The sequence below is a fragment of the Littorina saxatilis genome, linkage group LG1, assembly GCF_037325665.1.
Source record: "Littorina saxatilis isolate snail1 linkage group LG1, US_GU_Lsax_2.0, whole genome shotgun sequence".
Taxonomy (NCBI): Eukaryota; Metazoa; Mollusca; class Gastropoda; order Littorinimorpha; family Littorinidae; genus Littorina; species Littorina saxatilis.
In genome coordinates, this window is record NC_090245.1 from 74,931,786 (window position 1) to 74,954,199 (window position 22,414).

Genomic DNA, 22,414 nt, shown 5'->3' on the forward strand with positions numbered 1-22,414 from the left:
AATTTTTGCACTTTCTAAATCATCAACTTTATTTTAAAACTGGATCAAATTACCTCTAAGTCTTCAAAATGTCAAAGTTGGTAAGTCCAAAATATGAAGTCTCTCCATATAATGATGTCTTCGATCTTCTTCTTCTTCTTTCCGGTAATGCCCACTATCTTGAGAATGATCATTCTGGCATGAAAAGGGGGGTGTTTTATAATCCATTTGCGTGCTCTGGTCGTTGTCATTTTCATTGTCTGTAAAACATTGCCAAAAGTCCGTATCCGTAAGGGCCTAGTTTTGTCAGGAACTGTAACTTAATTTGCGGAGGCTTGTGACACAAAAGCGTCAACTGTTGCTGCCTCTACAGTTTCACTGGGAAGGTGGTTCCAGTCCCTAAAAGTCCTCGGTAGGAATGATCCACCTCTGTACTGAGTTCTGGTGTCAAACCTTTTAAATCCTTCAATAAGCGTGTTACTCTACTATAGCGTGTGTAGTCTTGGTGTTATGATATGCAGATTGAGGCCAGTGTAAACTATGTCAAAACACACCACAGGTTGGTGCTAGTTGATTTATTTACCAGGGAAACTTTTCTTTTAATTTTGTAGAGTTCTGGTTAAAAGTCAATCTGCAATAGTTGAGAACTCGTGTTCCAAAATCCAAACCGCCTTAATTCTGCTTTTCCAATGTCACCATGTCGTGAAGCCTTTTTAGAGTAAAATGAGAACCATATTTTATTCATTGTCTAAGGCAGTATTTTTTCTATCAGAAATAATGAAAAAATATTAGTTTATTTGCTCGTTTACGACTACTGTTTAACAACCGCCTAATCGTGACGTCAGGTCGCGAACGCCATATTTGGATGCCTGCTAAGTTAGGAAAGTAAAACCTTTGTTTTTTTCTTCAGTTTTCTGTTTTTTTAGACCAAACAGCAGACTTCTGGTAAGGTCAGAATCAGACCGTAGGTGTCAGCAATGGCACAGAGTCCAGCGGGAGGTGCTGTGAAGGCGTTACAACTGGAACTGAAAAAGATCCAAGCAGAGCCTGTGGAAGGCTTTCGCGTGAAGTTGCTGAATGACGACAATATTTTTGAGTGGGAAGTCGCAATATTTGGACCTCCTGGCACTCTTTACGAGGGTGGATATTTTAAGGTAATCAATGTTCACCGTAAGAATATTAGGACGGTTGTGGATGGGTGGTGATGTGAATCTGTGCTGTTTAGTGTCTTGGATCATTCATTTTCTTTGTTGAAAAGATCGGAGAGTCATTGTTTACATCGTGATACATCACATCCGGTGACAACGACTGAATCAAGACTGTTTCTGTAACTTTAAACCCCACATTCATTGTCTGTGGTGAAACTAAATCATATTTCCTGGTACTAATAATTCCGTCACAGAATTTGTCTTTGCCTGGTGTGGGCTTCAAGTTCAAAGTGTTCCCCTGACTTGTTACAGTTTTAAGATATTTTGTACAGCAATCTGGCAATCTTTGACAACAAATAGGGTGAACACATAACATTCATGATTCATCATGCATCACTTGCATCTATAGTGCTCGATTCAATTCTTTTTAGTGTTTAAGTTAAAGTAAGACGATCTGTTTATGGTCACCTTTCACTGTTTCAGTCTCATTGGGTTGGGTGCAAGTGCAATAGACCCTATCGGTATTCTAAGCTCTCGTAATCTCTCGCAAACTTCAGAGCATAGCAAAGCATGCGGTACAGTGCGAGCTGCACAAGCCAAGATTCGAAGTTCTCGCAATGTTCAAAGCATAACAAAGAGCGTGTCTCGCGAGAGCTGCTCAGATACCGAAAAGGTCTGTAGTGCAACTGAGTTCATCTACAATACTGATTACTTTGGTGGTCAGTGTGGTGCAATTAAGATTTTGTTCAAAATAAGGCTTGTAGTTACATTTGTATTGTGGCAATGCATTAAGATAATGATAATGTATAAATTCATATATTTTTTGCTGTCTGCATGATGCATTTAATTGCAAACTGATAATAAAATGTCGAAGTTGTGACCCAAAATGGCTTCCCTAAAGAGGAATGGCTTCAGTGGGTCAACTCAAACAGTGATATTGACTACATCAGTGCATCACCACAAGAAATTATGCTTTTATTAAGTTTTAATTTAGGCTTCATGCATTAACAAAACATTGTGCTAAACTTTGTTTGTTTCCTTTAGAAGTGGATATTTGACGCAAGTATGGACGAAAAATTGTGTTTCAGACGCATCACTAAGTGTCCCATAGTGATGTATTTTTTCACTTTCCCAAAGTCGATGACAAGATAAAATCAGCTTGTCCACTATGCACATCAACAAACTATACCCAAAATACTTCATTTCGCACCCTATTTTTAATAGTATTCGAAAGATTTGGATGCTGAGAATATTTTTACATAGCGGTGTCTCAAGTGTAGCGTCTGAAACGCAACCCAAACAATCGCAGAAAATGTGTTCGAAACTCGAGTTCAGACCGGTTTCCTTGCGTTGACGGAATTCTCCGGGAAATTCCACACAAACCGATGACGTTTACACAGAAAATCCAAACACATTTTGACCTTGGGACACACAAAAAAGTGACGCGTCCCGTCTTCCGGTCACTCGTGCATCTGAAACGGAAAGTAGCAATTTTGTCCACAAGCTTTTATGCTCCATGCATCATTATATTCTATTATTTTTTTAATGTTTGTGTTTTTCTAGCAGGTAACTTGATCTAAATAAACCGTGTTTACATTTTCTCTTTGTGTCCCATGCAACGTCGGAAATGAAATTTTTGATATTTTTTTCATTTTCAAACAAATCGGTGTACTGCATCAAAATTAACCTCGTGTGCAAAGACTATTATTAAGCATAGTGTTAAAAAAATGTATAAGGCATATTTCAAAATGCCTTTAAATAAAACAAAAATTGAAGTTTGGTCAAGTTTGTTTACGTCGCATCATGGGACGTCACGATTCCAAGGTTTATGGTGTCCCATGCCGCATCGGAAACGTGGAAGTGCAGACTTTGTTGTATTGTGAAGAAACTAAATAATCAAAAAGTGTTTTGCCGGTGAGAGCTGAATCTGTTTGCGCAGTGCGCCAACTGTGTTCGCTTTTATTTTTCAAAGCGCCGATCATTGTGGTGGTATATGGAAATTTAGCAATTACCGTTACTGACGGATCAGGAGACGTTGTTCTGCTTTTAACGGCGCGATGGAAAGGTGTCCGGTGATGCATCAGAAACGGGATCTTTGATTTTAGTTTGATACATGTTTAATGTTGAATTAAGTTTTGTTGTTATGATGCAGAATCTTGTTGGTGAATATAGTTTTTATTTGTTCCATATTTGTGTGATCATGATCAGACTTTTGAAGTTTATTGTTAGCTGTGTTACAGACACTTCGGTGGACACCATTTTGGAAAGGTGTCCCATGATGCGCCCATTATCAAAACTTCACAGATTCTGATTATTGCATAAAACTAATGCTCCCATGGGGTCGCCTTTACGCGGCGGGAGTGTTTCCACAGAGCTACCCCACCCCTTTACTTCTCTTCTTTTGTCTTATTTCTGCCTTACCAGTCCTTTCACCTATATTTCCTTCCAAGAAAACTCTCCCTACTATTCCCTGCAGTTTTCCAATTCTTTTCTTGTTGTCTTATTTCTACCTGACTGGATCCATCACCTTTATTTCACTTACCAAAAGTCTTCTTTTCCACATCCTTATTTCTCTGCCCCCTGCATGTCGTAAGAGGCGACTAACGGATTCTGTTTCTCCTTTTACCCTTGTTGAGTGGTTCTTGTATAGAATATAGTCAATGTTTGTAAAGATTTTAGTCAAGCAGTATGTAAGAAATGTTTAGTCCTTTGTACTGGAAACTTGCATTCTCCCAGTAAGGTCATATATTGTACTACGTTGCAAGCCCCTGGAGCAATTTTTTGATTAGTGCTTTTGTGAACAAGAAACACTTAACAAGTGGCTCTATCCCATCTCCCCCCTTTCCCCTATCCCATCTCCCCCCTTTCCCTCGTCGCGATATAACCTTCGTGGTTGAAAACGACATTAAACACCAAATAAATAAAACTAATGTCTTTATGGAATTTATTGCACACAATGGCAAAAAAAAGAAACTTATACATTATTTGTCTTTAGTATTTTCCCCCTTCATAATCAATTTAAAATTCAAAGTTTCATATGCTACATGGGACATGTGCACTCAACAGTTCTTACAATTTTGTTTTTCAGTTTGTCATGTGGACACTTGCCTTGATTTTAAATTATCTTTGTTAATAAGTTCATTTGTATTTTGGGTGTGCCTTACTAAATTGTTATAAACTAAATTGTGTTTTAGGTGCCATCCATGGCAGAACTGGTCAGGAAGTCAATTGCTGCTGATGTCCATATATGCTATTGTTTTTGTTTTATGATTTATCTGTGCATTTCCTGTGTAAATAAATTTATAGTTTGCATTCATACTTGCAGTGTTAAAATTTCTTCGAGTGTTGGTCAGACTGTACATGTGACATTGAAACTATAGATTTTCTGATCAAACATGTCCACACATGATATATAATAATTTATATATCACATTTTTGTGTGCATGCATGACTCCATAACTCATTCTAAATCAAAAAGACAGCATTTCAACAAACAAAAACAAGGAGTAGGAGTTTATGGTGTCCCATGTAATTCTGTAACGCTGTAATGGTTTATTTTTTTCTCCTGAAAACCAAGTGTGACCAAATTTTATACTAGCTGGGCTACAACAACTAAGTGGTGTTGTTAACATTTATAATAAATTTAGCTTCATTGTACTTTCCTTTGCTAATTTAGAGAAAATTTTGTTTCTAGTGTTGCGGATGCTACGGTGTCCCATTGTATTTACAACTCTTAAAGTTCACACATGCAGTTGGGGGTGCTAGGTCTGTTCTAAAAGTCTTATTGCAATGTCATCAAGCATATATCATAATCAAAAATTAATGGACATCTACTTTTTTTGTGATATACATAGTGATGGTGTCCCAACGTTGCATCCGTAACGACAGAATACCCCCCGTACTAAATATGCTGCTCCTGGTAAAAGGATTCATGGTATCCATTTTGTCATTTCAAAATCTGTTTCTACATTGTTCAAGGTATCTAAAACCTAACAGTTATTGTTTTTATTTTTATTTTAAATTTTAGCTCATTTTCCCCCTTTTGGTACTAGTACTGTAGATGAACTCAACTGCAAGTGGCAAAATTTGTCAGACTCATAGTACACACACAGGTGGTCATCAAACATGACCATAATGCTCAGGGTCTGAACCTACGTGAAGCGATACTTCCTGAAAGTTAAACAGACTATCAGTGTTAAATGTATGACCACCTTTACTCAGCATGGGATAATTTTCAACCGTAATGCTCCCTAGATGAACAGCCGCCTGCGAAAAGGCTATCGTATACATCAACATTGGGGACATGTTTGTTTCCTGCCATGTGTTGCCAAGATCAAAGCTGTTCTAACTTCTATACCGTTCCTGCTCCTAATCCTATTAGTCACACTGTACCAGTACCACTACTGCCCTTCTACCCTTATTTAGTACATGTACAGACACTGGTCGAAGGATCCTGTGTCAATGACCGCTATTTTAACTTTTAGCAATGACCTGCTTCCTTTTAAGGTCTGAGACTAGTGAGAGAGATGGTCTCAAGAGACTATGTCAAAGTCATAGCAGCATAAAAAAACTAGTGTCACCTCCCCACAGAGATAAGAGTATACATGTGCATCTAGATTCCTAAAATAAGCTATGGCAGTTTGCTTATTGATCTTTTAAGTCAGTGTGTGTAAACAGCAATAACTCATTTTTTGTCAAAAACTGAAAAGCAACTGCATGGTTTCCTACTTCTGCTGTGACACAAAAGTCAACAACCAAGGTTCCTCAAAATACAATTACATTGGAGGCAAAATTTGTCGGGAATTGAGATTATCTAATGCCCTAAAGTAAACTGGCACAGTCTATCACTTTGAGTCTTTGTTTGCAAATTATCAATCGGATCACTTTTAGCAATAGCATTTATAATGTAAGTGCACAGAATTGGAAAAAAAGCCTATCCTGTGTGAATAGGGGCTATAAGTAGAACTAGAATAGACACATACTGGTGTATTCTTCTTGTAAGACTAAGAGGCCATCTCCAGTGTAGGGACAGGTTTTGCATTGGCACAATGGTGTGTTTAAGGTATTGGTCATGGTAGGGATTGCTGAACAAAAAGTATGTGAGTATTTTTTAGCAAAAAAACCCCGTTAATAAACCCCAAAACATTTGTCTTCTGCATTCTCGGCCATGCTAAATAAGTAAATTGTCAATAGCATCCTTACGGCTGCTGTGACTGCCATTCCCCATAGCTTCTCTATGTGGGGTCTGCACTGAGCCATGTCTGGCATCTCAGGGCATCAAAGGAGGGGCAGGACTTTTGATCAAGGGTTTGACTTTGAGGGGCTATGCTGCATTAGCTTGCGTCTAAGTCATCAATCTTCAATCTGTGGCGGTGGGAGAGGAAGTAAAAACGCACACCCAAAAACACCATTTCATGTCAGTTTGTCACATGTTTTGTTTGAAACTACATGTATCACACATTCAAAAGATGAAAAAGTTTTAATAAGAAGACCAAGTCATCCAAGATGATAGAGATCATACAAAATACAAAAGTAAGGGGTATCAAAAAGGTGTGTATGTGCTATGCTTCATTCCTGATCCAACTGTCACAATACTCCAACATTTTGAAAGAAGGTCCAGTCTCTTGCTCTTAATCTTATTTAGTTCTTGTCGTTAGTACAACCATCCAATTATATGTGACAGTTTTAACTTTTATCGCTTCTGAAAGTGAAAGCAAGATCATCTTCTTCTTTTTTCTCTTCTCCTTCTTTGGCATTTCAGGGACAAAGAAAGAGCAAAAGCTGTTTATTTTAGGTCTGGTTTACTAACACATAGGTGGGCACATAAAATCTGAAAATGGCCCATAAGATTTTCTTTTATTGTTTCAAGGAGTCAAAGAGCGCATTGAGGTTTGTTATCCCTGCGCCAACTTATGCGTTGTAATATGAAGTAGTATTCCCCTGGATCCCCCTAGCCTACTTGGCGTGTCACGGTTTCAACTACATGTATGCCCCTTCAGAATTTTGTTGAATGGGTCAAAAGACAGTCTTTTTTCCCAGGCTGAACCATGCAACAGCCTTGCATCCATCTCTTTCAGTAGCATGTGGATTTATGGTGAAATGAAAACAAAAGTAATGACATGCACATAATGAAGATCCTATGTTGTTTTTTTTTTAAGTCTCAGGCTTTTGAAAACATATATATATATATATATATATATCCCATGACCTCCCTTCTTCGTCTCTGTTACTTCAGTATGGGTATATATGTTGTATTTTCATAGCTCAATAAATACATCATGGACTCCAAAAAATATATGATAGTGCAGATTCCGATTTGGGCAAAGGACTACTTTCCTCCCGACCTTTGACCTCGCGCCGAACAATGTGACACATTTGTATGAAGTTCTAAAATCGTATTGCACGGCTCAGAAAACCATATCAGTTGCACGCAAAAATGAATCTCAGAACTGATCTGATGTATGAGATGCAATAAGCAAAAGTTTCTTTCATTATGAAAGCAATGCAGGTCGAAAAAAACGAACATTCAACTTACAAGATAACCAGATGCTAGCGAACCAAAACAAAAACACGAGTACCCTCCCCTTGCATCGTTAGCAGACGACTTTTGAGAATCTGTCGGTAGTGTGTTTTGGTGTGCGCCTTCAGCTATCAAACATCGGCTGTTTCACGTGTTTTGCGAGCAAGTCTACTCTTTTGCCTGGCTCTGCAGTAAGTCCACATATTTTTCCGTAATCCAGTCATATTCCTTCAAAATGCAATCAATCGGCGGTGACAGACGTGTCGGTCGCGTTTTCCTCTCACCCATACCAGTTTAAGTTCATCCATGCAAACACACTCGCAAAACAGTTTATCACGTAGATACATTTCAAATAGGGAGCAAATGGTTAAATCTAAACCTACATATTTGTTCCCTAAGATTTGCTTCTCTGTCAATAAGCCTAATTACACACGTTCGAGAAAAACAACGTGGAATCAATTCTGAATCGAGTAAGCCAAATGGGTCCCAAACCCGTTTCGCCCGTTCTGCCGACCTGAAACGCAAAACAAAAGAATTGTGCGCTTCAACTAAATTAATTTCTATTCGACTTCATTACTTTCTTGCAACTTATGAACCTTTACTTAAAGCTTTTAAATGGTCTGAAAGTAGTGTTACCGCGTACTTATCGATGCACTCATTCGTTTTATTTTTTCAGCGACGGTCACTTAGTTTAAGGTTGCAAAAGGGCTAAGTCTCGCTGGCAACAGTTTTACCCTGCACAGATCGCAACAGTGCCGCTAGTAGTCTACACTTTGTGTTTGATGGTAGAATGGGATATACAGATTACAACACTCGTGGTTTTTTATATGGCTTGTATTTCAGTCAAGACCCAGCGGGAATATCAATCGAGAGCCACTCGCCAGAGGCTCGTGTCTCCCGATGATATTCATCCGCTGGGTCTTGACTGAAATACAAGCCATATAAAAAACCACTCGTGTTGTAACCTATACATATATATAATAGTTTTTTAATACACGCATGGAGAAGAACAAATAGGTAGTACATGAACATAGTACCAGCTTGCTACCAGGGAGAAAGCAACCCAAATCGAGAGTAACCCACTGATGGCGCTAGTATTTTTTCAAACCGGTACACACACTTTTATGATGCAAACTGTCCAGAAAAAAAGCGGTAGGCTGGTCATTGGAACCAGTAAGAGTCCAACTCAGAGTACTGGTTTTGTTGTTTTACCAGCAAAAAAACCGGTTGTTATAAAACATAACCGGTTCCCCGAAAGCGGCGTATGGTGGGGTAAAAACGGTCATACACGTAAAATTCCACTCGTGCAAAAAAAAACCACGTAGTGTATGTGGGAGTTTCAGCCCACGAACGCAAAAGAAGAAGAAACATAACCGGTAGGTCATACCAGCAGCCACTTTTTCCCCGGTATTTCCTCATTTCAGCCAATAAAGTACCGGTTAATGCCAATACTAGTAACCTAACAGGACAATATGAAATTACTTTGCCATACCTAATTTCAATCAATAGTTCACAAAATTTAATCGTCTATTAAATCTCCTTGCCGTTTGCTTGGATATTCATGGGTTAGTGATGCGTGTATGGATCAATTATGAAGCTTCATACCTCCAGATTAGAACATGAATGATCACCCCTTTATTTTATTTGCTGTGTGCAGGCTCACATGAAATTTCCTGGAGACTACCCATACTCGCCTCCCAGCGTTCGATTCATCACCAAGATGTGGCATCCAAATGTGTATGAGGTATGTGCATTTTGGAAGAGGTTTACATTAAAAATTATAAACTTAATGTTTATGGCAAGACGGTCATAAGGAATATCAGAGATTACAACCATTGAACCAATGCATACTCGGCTTAGTTTTTTTATTTGTTACATTTGTCTCATATTTAATTGTTTTTCAGTCCACTATAAACTATACAGACCATTGGGTCTATGTACTTGTGAATGTCTGGTTTTGTTACAAATTAAACGTTCCATTTCTTGTTTTTACATTTAGTCAAGTTTTGACTAAATGTTTTGAAATAGACCAGGAATCGAGATGAGGGTGGTGGTGTGTGTGTCACTATGTGTGTGGATGTTTGTATGTGACATTGTGTGTGTGTGTACGATATGTAGAGCAATTCAGAGAAAACTACTTAACCAATCTTCATGAAACTACCCCCAGACATGTCTTTGATGACGTCATATCTGGCTTTTAGTTTTTTAATAGTGAATGGTCTGGCGCCTGGCACAACCTCATTTTTTTAACCAAATCAATTGAAAATTGATTGAAATTTTGGCTAAGCAGTCCTTGTCTGGGATTGCATTTCAGTAATTAATTAGTTTGCTTATTCAAATAGTCTGTCAAATTGAATTTTCACGAACATATTTAAAAATGATTACTTTGTATTTAAGTCTGTATACATATCAGTGGTTGATTCAATCACACGATCCAAATGAAGATAACTGGCCAATCCTCTACTCGGTGGAATTAATTGGTGAATTCATTCCTGCCTTTCAATCATTTGCTCAGCTGTTGCTTGACACGATGACAGTGTGGCATCATTTTATGTGCTATGTGTTACAGAACGGTGAAGTGTGCATATCCATCCTGCATCCGCCAGTGGACGACCCTCAGAGTGGGGAGCTGCCTTCAGAAAGGTGGAACCCCACCCAGACAGTCAGGTCTGTTGACAGCCATTGCCAGGAATATATATGGGACTGGGAGACGGTTTCCTTTAGGGACAGATCCTAAACATTGTAGCCACTGTGTATTGTCTTTTGTTAAAACTTTAATGAATAGGGAACTTATCTTCTCTTTAGATTGACTAAAATGTCTTAACCCTTAAGCTGGTTGTCACGACATATGTCGCGCTACTTGACGTATACTGTCACCTGGTTGTCACGAGATATGTCGCGCCACTGGCTCAGTCTGTTTGGTCGGTTCTCTCTGTTAATTCACCAGTGGCTATGTAACATGTGTTGCAGAATTGCACCAGTGTAAGGGTTAACATATTGAAGAACTGTGCAGCACGTTATAGTAAAACTTATACATATATATATATATATGAAATCCAATATCATTTTCAAAGCGTAGGTCAAAAGTAGATAGCTAGAAGAATTAATTTTTAAAATCACCCATTGATACAGTGGAACCTCCCGTAACGACCTCTCCCAAGAACGACCCCCTCCTTTTGCTGACCGATTTTCTCGGCACGGATGCTTTTCACACTGTAACTAACCTCCCAAGAACGACGCCCTCCTTTTTCCGACGACCGACATACGAACTTAGGGTCAATAACGACTTTGACCTTTTAACCGGTGAGTGTCAAATGTCGTAATTACGCAGCACACGCGGAACACGCACGCCATTAGTCACGCATCAAGAGTCAGGGGTGGAAGTCTGTAGTGCATGCAAGTCCAGTGGCCTACGGCTGGCATCTTCTCACCTATTGCTGTCACAATTGAAGGACTGTCCTCGAAGTAGGGGGAGGGGATGGGAGGGGTTGGGTAGGGGCAGTAAGAACAACATCTCAATAATGAATTGCTGTGTACGTATTCTGTGAGTGTGTGCTCACCAACTGAGACCTCGGGGCCAATGACCCATACTTGCCAATGAGCAAGTTTTACCTATGGGACGGTCTCCTTTGATGTCTGAGAGGAAACCTTCCTGTCCCAGGTTACGGACACTGACCTTCTTACCCGGGGTCAATCACCGAGCTTTACCTATGAGACCGCACGCGCGTGTGTGTGTGTATATGTGTGTGTGTGTGTGTGTATTATGTCTGCCCCTCTGTGCGCTGGTGTATGCACGTACATCATGCTTATCCATATGCACAACAATTGGGAACACAAATAGGATAACGGACACAACTTTCAAGACTGAACTGCCCAACAGTTGCCACCCCTGTGAAAAAAATCATACCTCCCAAACTCCCAATAAAGACCCCTCCTTTTTACGACCGATTTTTCTGGACATTTTCAAGGTCGTTAGTGGGAGGTTTTACTGTATTATGAAGTCGGTCGCATGACCAAATTTATGGTGATTTTGGCCTAATTTTGCATCTCATTATCAATGAATTGAGATTACCTGTTTTATCTATGAAAACTTATTTTTGTTTTTTTTTCTCACATTTTCAGAACTATCCTCTTGAGCATCATATCATTGTTGAATGAACCCAACACATTTTCTCCTGCCAATGTTGACGCTTCAGTCATGTACCGAAAGTGGAAAGACACCAAAGGAAAGGAAAAGGAGTATGAAAACATCATACGGTAAGTGGACTACTATCTGTCTCGTGTTGCCAATGAGTACAATGGATCTGGGGTGTTTTCTCAGGCACTTGCGTGATCTGTAGAACTGATGCCAAGAAAATGGCAGCTCTGGAAATCTAAATACCTTGCTAAATACCTTGCTGTGTGTAGGGAGCAAAAATCCAGTAATACTAATACATGTAGTTGTCTTGTTCAAATGCTTTTGGACCAATACACATTGTCAATCAAGTTGTCGTTTCAGTGAAACAGATTCTGTGATTGGTCAGAATACCCTATCTCATTAAAAATTACTGGTCATCATTTCTTGATGAACACTAGTTACAAAATCCAATGATCACCTGCTGGTGAGGCCCATTGATGCACGCTTAAAGTAGACTCTGTTAGCCTTGAGGGTCATTTTACAAGTAAGAAATATAGATGCCAACAAAATACCGAGACCATAAGTTTTGCAAAGTTGACACATGAATTTTTCCGGGCTAAGTCAGTCAATTCTAAGCATTGCTTGTGGGATGCAAAGAAAATTGTGAGTTCCTTTCCATAGACCAGTCACAAAAACCGGAAAATGTGTGTGAAACTGAAAGAAAAAAAAGCAGGAACAGAGTGATAAGGTAGGAATATAAAAACACATTTCTTGGGACTTAACCCTTGGACTTGGAGGTAAGTGAACTGAAAACAGTATGTGAACAGAACAGCACCAATTCGGTCTGTTTGCAACCGCAGGAAAGAGATCGTCGTCAGATTGAATTACAATAACATTGACAGGCTTCCATTTGAAACTTCAAGGTTGTCATCGTGGATTGACGCCCTCCCAAATCCTAATTGAAGCCCTCCGTCACTTCGCTCCGTCGGGCTTCAAGTGTGCTTTAATTGGGCGTCAATCCACGATGACAACCTCGAAAGTTTCAAATGGAAGCCTATCAATGTATATAAAATAAAATAAATAATTCCAAAACTAACTATCCAACTTGTTCCAATTTTTTTGAGTCACTTGAGAAAAAGTGACTCTATGTAATCGGTCAGTGTTAGTCTGTCCGGCCGGCCGTCCGGCCGGCCGGCCGTAGACACCACCTTAACGTTGGACTTTTCTCGGAAACTATCAAAGCGATCGGGCTCATATTTTGTTTAGTCGTGACCTTCAATGACCTCTACACTTTAACGATGGTTTCGTTGACCTTTGACCTTTTTCAAGGTCACAGGTCAGCGTCAAAGGAAAAATTAGACATTTTATATCTTTGACAAAGTTCATCGGATGTGATTGAAACTTTGTAGGATTATTCTTTACATCAAAGTATTTACATCTGTAGCCTTTTACGAACGTTATCAGAAAAACAAGGGAGATAACTAGCCTTTTCTGTTCGGCAACACACAACTTAACGTTGGGCTTTTCTCGGAAACTATAAAAGTGACCGGGCTCAAATTTTATGTGAACGTGACTCATTGTGTTGTGAATAGCAATTTCTTCCTGTCCATCTGATGCCTCATATAATATTCAGAACTGCGAAAGTGACTCGATCGAGCGTTTGCTCTTCTTGTTGAACATTTCACTAAACTTCAAGAGTGTGATGAAAATGAAATGGATGATAGTAATGAACCTTTAAATGAAGCAAGTAATGAATTTCTTAATGGGCCTTTTACAAAGGAGGAAGTTATCAAATGTATAGACAAGCTGAAAAACAATAAGGCATGCGGTCAGGATAAAATAATTAATGAGTATTTAAAAGCGTCACATGATCGAATGATTGATATTTATGTATTGTTGTTTAATGTTGTTTTGCAGTCAGAAAAGGTTCCAACTCAATGGGCTGTAGGTGAAATTATTCCATTGTACAAAAATAAAGGCTCCCAAGCTGACCCCACAAATTATAGAGGAATTACTATAGATAGATAGATAGATAGATAATTTATTGCCAAGTGTACAATACATGAATGAACATAAAAAATACACGAGGAAAGCAGCTTGCTGTGTGATAAAAACAAAAATAAATAGCATTCATACATCACTGGCGCATAGCATCACACATGCATGGGTAAGACAATTTGGTATCACAGTAACTAATACATACACTATACAGACATGGTGAGAACTATGAAACTCTAAGAGCTATCGGAACCACAATAAAAGTACGCAGAATAAGATAGGATCCCCCCCCCCCCCCCCCCCCCCCCACTATCAACTACTGTAAGAACTGAACATGTTTCATACTGATAAAATGTACCTCTAAAACAGCACATAAAAAATAAACTCTTCCAACACATCACAGTGGTTAAAGAACGACTAAAACTACTAAAACATACTAGATGTGTATTCCGGTAATATAACCAGCTGCCAAAACATAGTCTGGCTTCATCGCGTCACAGTGGTGTCACCATACTAAAACCCACTCTATATATCACAGTATGTAATGTCAGCTACTAAAAGCATACTCCTAGAGCATCCTAAAACGTGTCACAATCTGTAGAGTTCATTTACCGGTTATTAAAAGCCAGGACAGCCTGGGGGTAGAAACTGTTTCTGAGTCTTGCCGTACGGCATCTGAGGGTTCTGAGCCTGCGCCCCGAGAGCAGAGGCTGGAAGAGATGACCAGCCGGGTGTGTGGGATCCTGCATGATGGACCTACATTTCCTCATCATGCGCAGGATGTGAAGGGAGTCTATAGAGGGGAGATCTCTGCCAATGATCCTGCTGGCAGCCCTAACGACCTTCTCCAGTTTTTCTTTCTCAAACTCAGTTGCTTCGGAACACTTTTCAGTGCAATTTTAAATGCTAGGTTATCAAACTTTTTGGAGAATAATAATAAATATGGTCAAGATCAAACAGGTTTCCGCACAGGTTTTTCAACACTAGACCATGTTTTTACTTTGCATTGTATATTAAATTTTGTGCATTTGTAGACTATGAAAATCCCCCCGCGGGTTAGGGGGAAGAATTTACTCGATGCTCCCCAGCATGTCGTAAGAGGCGACTAACGGATTCTGTTTCTCCTTTTACCCTTGTTAAGTGTTTCTTGTATAGAATATAGTCAATGTTTGTAAAGATTTTAGTCAAGCGGTATGTAAGAAATGTTAAGTCCTTTGTACTGGAAACTTGCATTCTCCCAGTAAGGTCATATATTGTACTACGTTGCAAGCCCCTGGAGCAATTTTTTGATTAGTGCTTTTGTGAACAAGAAACAATTAACAAGTTGCTCTATCCCATCTCCCCCCTTTCCCCGTCGCGATATAACCTTGAACGGTTGAAAACGACGTTAAACACCAAATAAAGAAAAGAAAGAAAGACTATGAAAAAGCGTTTGATAAAGTTCGCCGTGCATTTTTGACTCACATGCGAAGCAAAAGTGAGTCTATGTACTCACCCGAGTCGTCCGTCCGTCCGTCCGTCCGTCCCCCCCGTCCGTCCGGACGTCCATCCGTCCGGCCGTCCGGAAAACTTTAACGTTGGATATTTCTTGGACACTATTCAGTCTATCAGTACCAAATTTGGCAAGATGGTGTATGATGACAAGGCCCCAAAAAACATACATAGCATCTTGACCTTGCTTCAAGGTCAAGGTCGCAGGGGCCATAAATGTTGTCTAAAAAACAGCTATTTTTCACATTTTTCCCATTTTCTCTGAAGTTTTTGAGATTGAATACCTCACCTATATATGATATATAGGGCAAAGTAAGCCCCATCTTTTGATACCAGTTTGGTTTACCTTGCTTCAAGGTCAAGGTCACAGGAGCTCTTCAAAGTTGGATTGTATACATATTTTGAAGTGACCTTGACCCTGAACTATGGAAGATAACTGTTTCAAACTTAAAAATTATGTGGGGCACATGTTATGCTTTCATCGTGAGACACATTTGGTCACATATGATCAAGGTCAAGGTCACTTTGACCCTTATGAAATGTGACCAAAATAAGGTAGTGAACCACTAAAAGTGACCATATCTCATGGTAGAAAGAGCCAATAAGCACCATTGTACTTCCTATGTCTTGAATTAACAGCTTTGTGTTGCTTGACCTTGGATGACCTTGACCTTGGGTCAAGGTCACATGTATTTTGGTAGGAAAAATGTGTAAAGCAGTTCTTAACGTTTTGAACTGTCTGGTTGGTATACACACGTAAATAGGCCCAGTGAAACTGAACACTTTATCTGTACATATTTATTAAAATATATGCGTGTGGAAGGAGTGTGAAGTTTTATGCATACACCATAACAAAATCCTGTGCTTTGCATTTGGTAAATAAACTGTTTGACTTGACTTGACTTGACTTAGTGTATGATGTCATTGCTAGGTTTAGTTATTTGACCTTGACCCTGAAGGTCAAGGTCATGTCAAGGTCAAGCATGTGAGTCGTATGGGCTTTGCCCTTGTTATGGGAGAAATTAGTTAGTTCTGATGTTAATGGGAAGTTTTTAAAAACTGTAAGAAAATTGTACAAAAATGCCAAGTCTTGCGTTAAAGTTAATAGTGAGTGTTCTGGATATTTTCCCAGTTTGTGTGGAGTTAGACAAGGGGAAAACTTGTCACCGCTGTTTTTTGCTTTATTTTTAAATGATCTAAAGCCTTTTCTGTTGGAAAACAGTAATGGTTTACAATCTATGTCAAGAGAGGCTATTGTGGTTGGAATGGATGATACTGATGTAAATGCTTTGTTTCAAATGTTTTTATTACTGTATGCGGATGATACTGTGATCTGCTCAGAGTCTGAAAAAAACCTGCAAGAATGTTTAAACAAAATGCACGAATACTGTTTAAAATGGCGTCTAAATATTAATGTATCGATTGGACATTGGATTTCCCTTCTTTGAGCCATGTGACGTCAGAGGCCTACAAAACTTCATATTTTGGCGTTTCAGGTTGACCGAAACTTTAAAGGAACTACAAAACACACGTCATGTGTTTGATTGCTGGTGTGTGTGCTGTTCAATGTCAAAACAACAACAAAGTCAGTACATGACGTGTGTATTGTAGTTCCTTTGAAGTTTCGGTCAACCTGAAACGCCCAAATATGAAGCTTATGTGTTTGATTGCATGTGTGTGTGTGCTCGTTCAATCGTCAAAACAACAACAAAGTCATAGTACCTGAAAGGAATTCGATCGATACATAAATGTTATTTGCGTTTTTGACCAAAATATGACATTTTACACAGATCTCGACAGACTGTCTCGATCTGTGTAAAAAGTCATATTTTGGTCAAAAACGCAAATAACATATAATGTAAACAAAACGAAAGTTATAGTTTTTTCCAGAGGTAAAATTAGAAATAAACCATTGTTTACGTATAATGGTAATTTAATCGAAGTAGTGTTTGATGTAATGTACTTTGGCCTTAAGATTAATTATAATAATAAATTTTCAGTCGCACAGAAGAATCTATATGATCGTGCCTCAAGGGCAATGTTTGTTCTTTTGCGTACTTGTAGACAATTGTCACTTGCCTGTGGACATACAAGTTGACCTGTTCGATAAAATGATTGCTCCAATTTTACTGTACGGATGTGAAGTATGGGGTTTTGGTTCCTGTGAACTTGCTACTAAACTTCAATTGCGTTTTTATAAAATTGTTTTCAAACTAAAACAATTAACTCCAAATTTATGCTATGATATTTGGTGAACTTCGAAGATATCCACTAGATGTTAATATGAAATGTAGAATGCTTTGCTATTGGTATAAACTGATTAGTCCTATTCATAAAAATAAATTTTCAAGTATTGTGTATTGCTTTACTTATAAATTGTATATCAACAAGATGATTGAATCTAATTATTTATGTTTTATGGAAAAAACCTTAAAAGAAATTGGTCTCTCTGGCCTTTGGACTTTTCAAGAAAATGTTCAATACTCAAGCGCATGGTTTAAAAAGAAAGTAAAAAGAAGCTTGTATGACCAGTATATCCATAAATGGTTTACAGAAATCGGAAAAAAAAATATGTTTTGGAATTATCGAATGTTTAAAGATATTTTTGCATGTGAAGACTATGTCCCACACCTGCCATATCAGCAATGTGTTTCAATGATGAAGTTTAGAACATTAAACAACAATTTGCCTGTACAGAAAGAACGTTATCTTAACATCCCGAGGTCAGAAAGAACTTGCACCAAATGTGTATCACAAGACATAGGTGATGAATTCCATTATTTGTATTTGTCTGTGATTTTTTAAAAGAAGAAAGAGCTGAGTTGTTACCACCTTACTATTGGAAAAAACCTAATGCACTTAAATATAAAAAGTTGTTTGCTACTAAGAAAAAGAAATTGCTAAAGAATATTTTGGACTTTATTAATAGAATTTGTAACAGTTTTTCATAATTTTTTTATTTTTTTATTTACTATATTAGCATATATCATGATTGTATTGATTGTATTTATTGTTCAAAATGCCCCCATGGGTTATGGACTAATACAACTTGAACTTTATAATTCAAGTTCTTTAATGAATGTGTTTAATATTTTCCTGCACCTTCAGCAACAGCTGGTGCTGTGAACATTTTGAAACTATTGATTAAAGCCATATGTACTCGATGACTATACACGCTAATTGCTTTACCAACAGCTGGAGACAGACTAAATTAAGTTCCCTGCAAAATATTGTGGTCTAGGACCCCTTAAATGTTGAGATATTTGAATTTTCATTTTGATCTGGATCGTCCTATTTATAGATTTGGCAACACATGTAACGTTGATGCAAGGGAGAGAACACCGCGGCTTTGTTGACATCCTCACTTTTTCAGAGGCTAGAACAAGCTGTAATGCATGTATTATGGTCCGCGCATGGTGACATATCGTCATTATATGGTCTTATGGTGCGTTTGACATCGATTGTGGGCAAACTACACTTTGTAAACACGGGAGTGCGTTAGTATGCCTTTAATGTCATGCCTGAAGTGTATACACAATCCAAGTAGGATATATGTATGTTACAGTTTTACAGTAAGTGTAGGGTAGTATGTAGGCTTGTTTAATAAAGCAGTGATTGTTATCTCAGGAAGGATTTTTTAGTGATCCGTGATAACCTCAAGGTCCATCACTTCCCTCCGCCTTTTTCTGATTGACCTATGTTTTGTGTAATTATGCTCATAAGAATGGAAACAGCAATTAGAGAGACAATTTTATCAAATGAAACAAAAATGTTTTAGTGGAACAAAATGGCCTTGGACGGTTTACTCATTTTAAAACTTTAGGTGCATTATCTCCCTTGCATTGTCTGCTTCATGTATCTTCAGTTCATTTGTTTTTATTCGTCTGTTTCCTTAGTCAGTAAGTGTTGGCAGCACCAAAGATTTGCTCAGGTTAGAATAAATCAGCTCTGTATTTTCGGGAGCACAAGGCAGAACTCCTCCTTTTAACTTAAAAACAGATTAGGCATTTCCAGTATATTAGGCGCAAGAAAGAGGAAGTACAGAGTGGAAATATGTTTGTTCCTGAAATGGGCAGCAAGATCAAAGCCACTGGGCACCGTCCATGCTCTTATCAACTCAACTGTACAAATGTACTAGCTTCATTCCCTTCTAATAAAAATGATACTGCTCTTGTCATTTGGCTTAATGACTGGTATTTTCAGCTGAGATCTAGGTCTAAGATGTCTGAGAGTGATGGTCCCAAGAGACTGTGTCAAGGTCATAGTAGTGGAAATTTGCCTATCACTACAGAGGGGGTGCTATGTTTAGATGTGGGTACATGTGTACTCATCTTTAGTCACAGACAAACTGCTACTGTACTGGTCAAAGGGGCGCAGGGGTCAAAGTTGAACCAAAAAGTTATGCCTTTTAGTCTTGGTAAGAACATGGTGTATTGTTGGATTTTTTCTTTTTTTCTTCTTTCTTGTTTGCAAATGTTTTCTTTGATAGTACATATCCACATGTCTTACCGAAACAAATGTCTTTCTGTTTGCGTGTGCAGAAAGCAAGTTCAGGGAACGAAAGAGGATGCAATCCGTGATGGTGTGATTGTCCCCACCACGCTACAGGAGTATTGTGTCAGTAGCCGGCCCACACAAGACAATCAGGTGGACGCAGATTTCTATGATGATGATTATGTGGATGACGGGGAGGACGAGGAAATGTACCAGGATGAGGATGATGACATAGATTCAGGCAACGAGGAATGCTGATAGTGAGCGCGCCTTGCCCCCCTCTTGTCTTGCTTCCTCCCCCCTCCCCCCTCAACAGCAGCGAACTGAACTACGGCTTCCCATTGGAGAAAGAGGGTTTCTACAGTGATCCTCTTCCATATCACTGGAGGCTTCTTTATATGGATGGGGCAGTTCGGGTGGGCTACTATGCCGGGAGAAAATTTCCACTGTGGATATTGTTAGGCACGTACGAGAGGAATCTGTGTGTTTGTCTGCGGCCACGGAGCCACTGAGTGTCGACGCGGGTGCCAGGAATGGTGGGAGAAATTTGTTAACCTGTTGAGCGAAAGCCAGGCGAGTGTTGACACTTTTTTTTCAGCTGACTTGATTGGTTGGTTTGATTGTTTTTGATAAAATAGTGTGTTTGATCCCCTGAGAATTCATCTGCATCATCGCTGATCATATTGTGGTGAGAAACAACAGGTGACCTGCTTGGTGGGGGTATATGGCGCTTGGGTTTTAGCTCTTCTGCTATGTCCTTTCGTTTAGTGCACTTTTCTCTCCTTCTCTCTCTTTAGAAAATGGAAAATAATGTGAATTTGAAGGCACTTTGTATTTATTGAAATGAACAAAAGGGATCATGTAACAAGCTGTTTTTTATTAAGGTTGTAAAACAAAAGGTTTTTTTTTTTTTTTTGCTTTTTATCTGCCCTTCTTGCTTATAATTCCAAACTTGCGAGTGAATATGAAGCAGTGAATAAGTACCCTTTCTATGCCTCCGAATTTGTTTGTGTGTGTGTGTGTGGTGGTGCATAGACCTGAGGAATTTTCCATGATGCGTATGCTAGCAGCAGGGCATTGTGAAAAGAAGCACAGGATTGAAACTGATTTTGAGTGGTAGAGATGTGTGGAGCATCAGTGCGATTCATTTGTGGGTGAAAGCGTGTGTGCTAGAATGACTGGGCATGGCAGAGGACTTTGGGTTGCTGTTAGTCATTTAGCTACTTCTTCCACAAGAGTTGCAGTTGCATGAGGGTGAAGTAAACTTGACTCACAGTTCTCTTTGAAACAATACAAGTGAAAAGCCAAAACTCTTGGGTTTGTGTTTTGTTAGGAATGTGAAACTTATTCTTTCATTCTGCCTTCTTTCATTTCTTTCTCTAACTTGAAAAATGCCTTTAAGATGTTTGGGTCATTCCTTTGGAAGAAAATAAACTCAGCTTTTGCAAGCCAAATCTGGCCATTTCCTCTCCACTTCGTCATCAATTTTTTAATGTAGACATCCAGTACTTAATGCGGATTCTGTCTAAATACTGATGGCAGAAAAATCCTGACAATCTGTCTTGATTGAAATATTTGAATTTGTAATAAATTGAAAAATATTTCCTCTTATCAGCAGGTTCAGCATCTGCATTGAGGATTTTAGGTGGTATTAATTAAAGTTTTGCTGTTTAAATTTCGATCCACTGTTGACATTCTATTGGAAGGACAGCAGTAGCTAAGAAAGTTTAGGTGTTATTTTTCAAGAGAAATCATACTGCAAACTAGGAAACCTATGCATCATAATTCATATATGCGGTTCCGAGGATCATATTATGACTAGATTCAAATAAATGTTCATTTAATTTTTCCCTGATAAAACAACATTTAATGAGAAGTTTGAAAACAAAAATGGTCTTTTGGAAAGTCCTTGTCCTTTATGAGTCAATATTTTAATTTGAATCTTTATTGTACTTATGAAAGTTAAAGTAGTGTATCTCTATTCCTTACATTTTAAAATCAAGATTACACAATATAATATATATGAGAAAAAATAAATCTTGGACCTTGAGGATTGAAACTTTGAAATTCCAGCAACCTGTATAGAATTAGTCTGGAATTATGCATGAAAAAACACCCTCTAGAGTTTAGAAATATGAAGGATTTTTGTTTAAAACGAGTTTGCATCAAAATGACAGAAAAAGCAGGATAAAGTACAGTTACTGTTCTTCTGAACTGATTACCAATCTAAAGGTGTGGACTTTCTAATACATTATACTGTTTTAGTCTTGGCCCTCTTAAAATCTGGTGTGTACATTTATTTATAGCAGAGGCTGAAGTTCTATTTGAAATGTCTGTAAATGGTTATTGTGCATTATGATTAAATCTGTTTGTTCATACTGTACAGTCTATGTTTTGAAGAGTGAATGTGTGGCAAGAAGTTCTGAGTCTGATGTTTGAGATGTGTGGGTGTGCATGTTGTTTGTTTGTTGCCTTTGTGGTTACAGAGCTTCACGGAATGTTCATACATGTAACTGTAAGACTTATACTGTCCTAATAGGGTAGCTTGTAAAACTGCCTCTCACGTCACATGTCAATCCACATGCTTAGGCCTAAAAAAAAAATAGGTGTGGTTACGGTAACCCGACCTACCCTATTTTTGGGGGCCGACCTTATAACTTTTTATTA

General features: G+C 38.6%; 1 protein-coding gene across 1 annotated transcript; it reads left to right on the plus strand.

Moving 5' to 3' along the window:
- The first annotated feature begins 810 nt into the window (after positions 1-810).
- On the plus strand, positions 811-22,125 carry LOC138979124 (ubiquitin-conjugating enzyme E2 R2-like). Its single transcript, XM_070351937.1, has 5 exons — positions 811-1,133; positions 9,305-9,391; positions 10,217-10,314; positions 11,770-11,904; positions 19,795-22,125. Exons 1-5 carry the CDS (start codon positions 957-959, stop codon positions 20,003-20,005), a joined length of 708 nt encoding a protein of 235 aa, XP_070208038.1. The 5' UTR covers positions 811-956; the 3' UTR covers positions 20,006-22,125.
- The last annotated feature ends 289 nt before the right edge of the window (positions 22,126-22,414 follow it).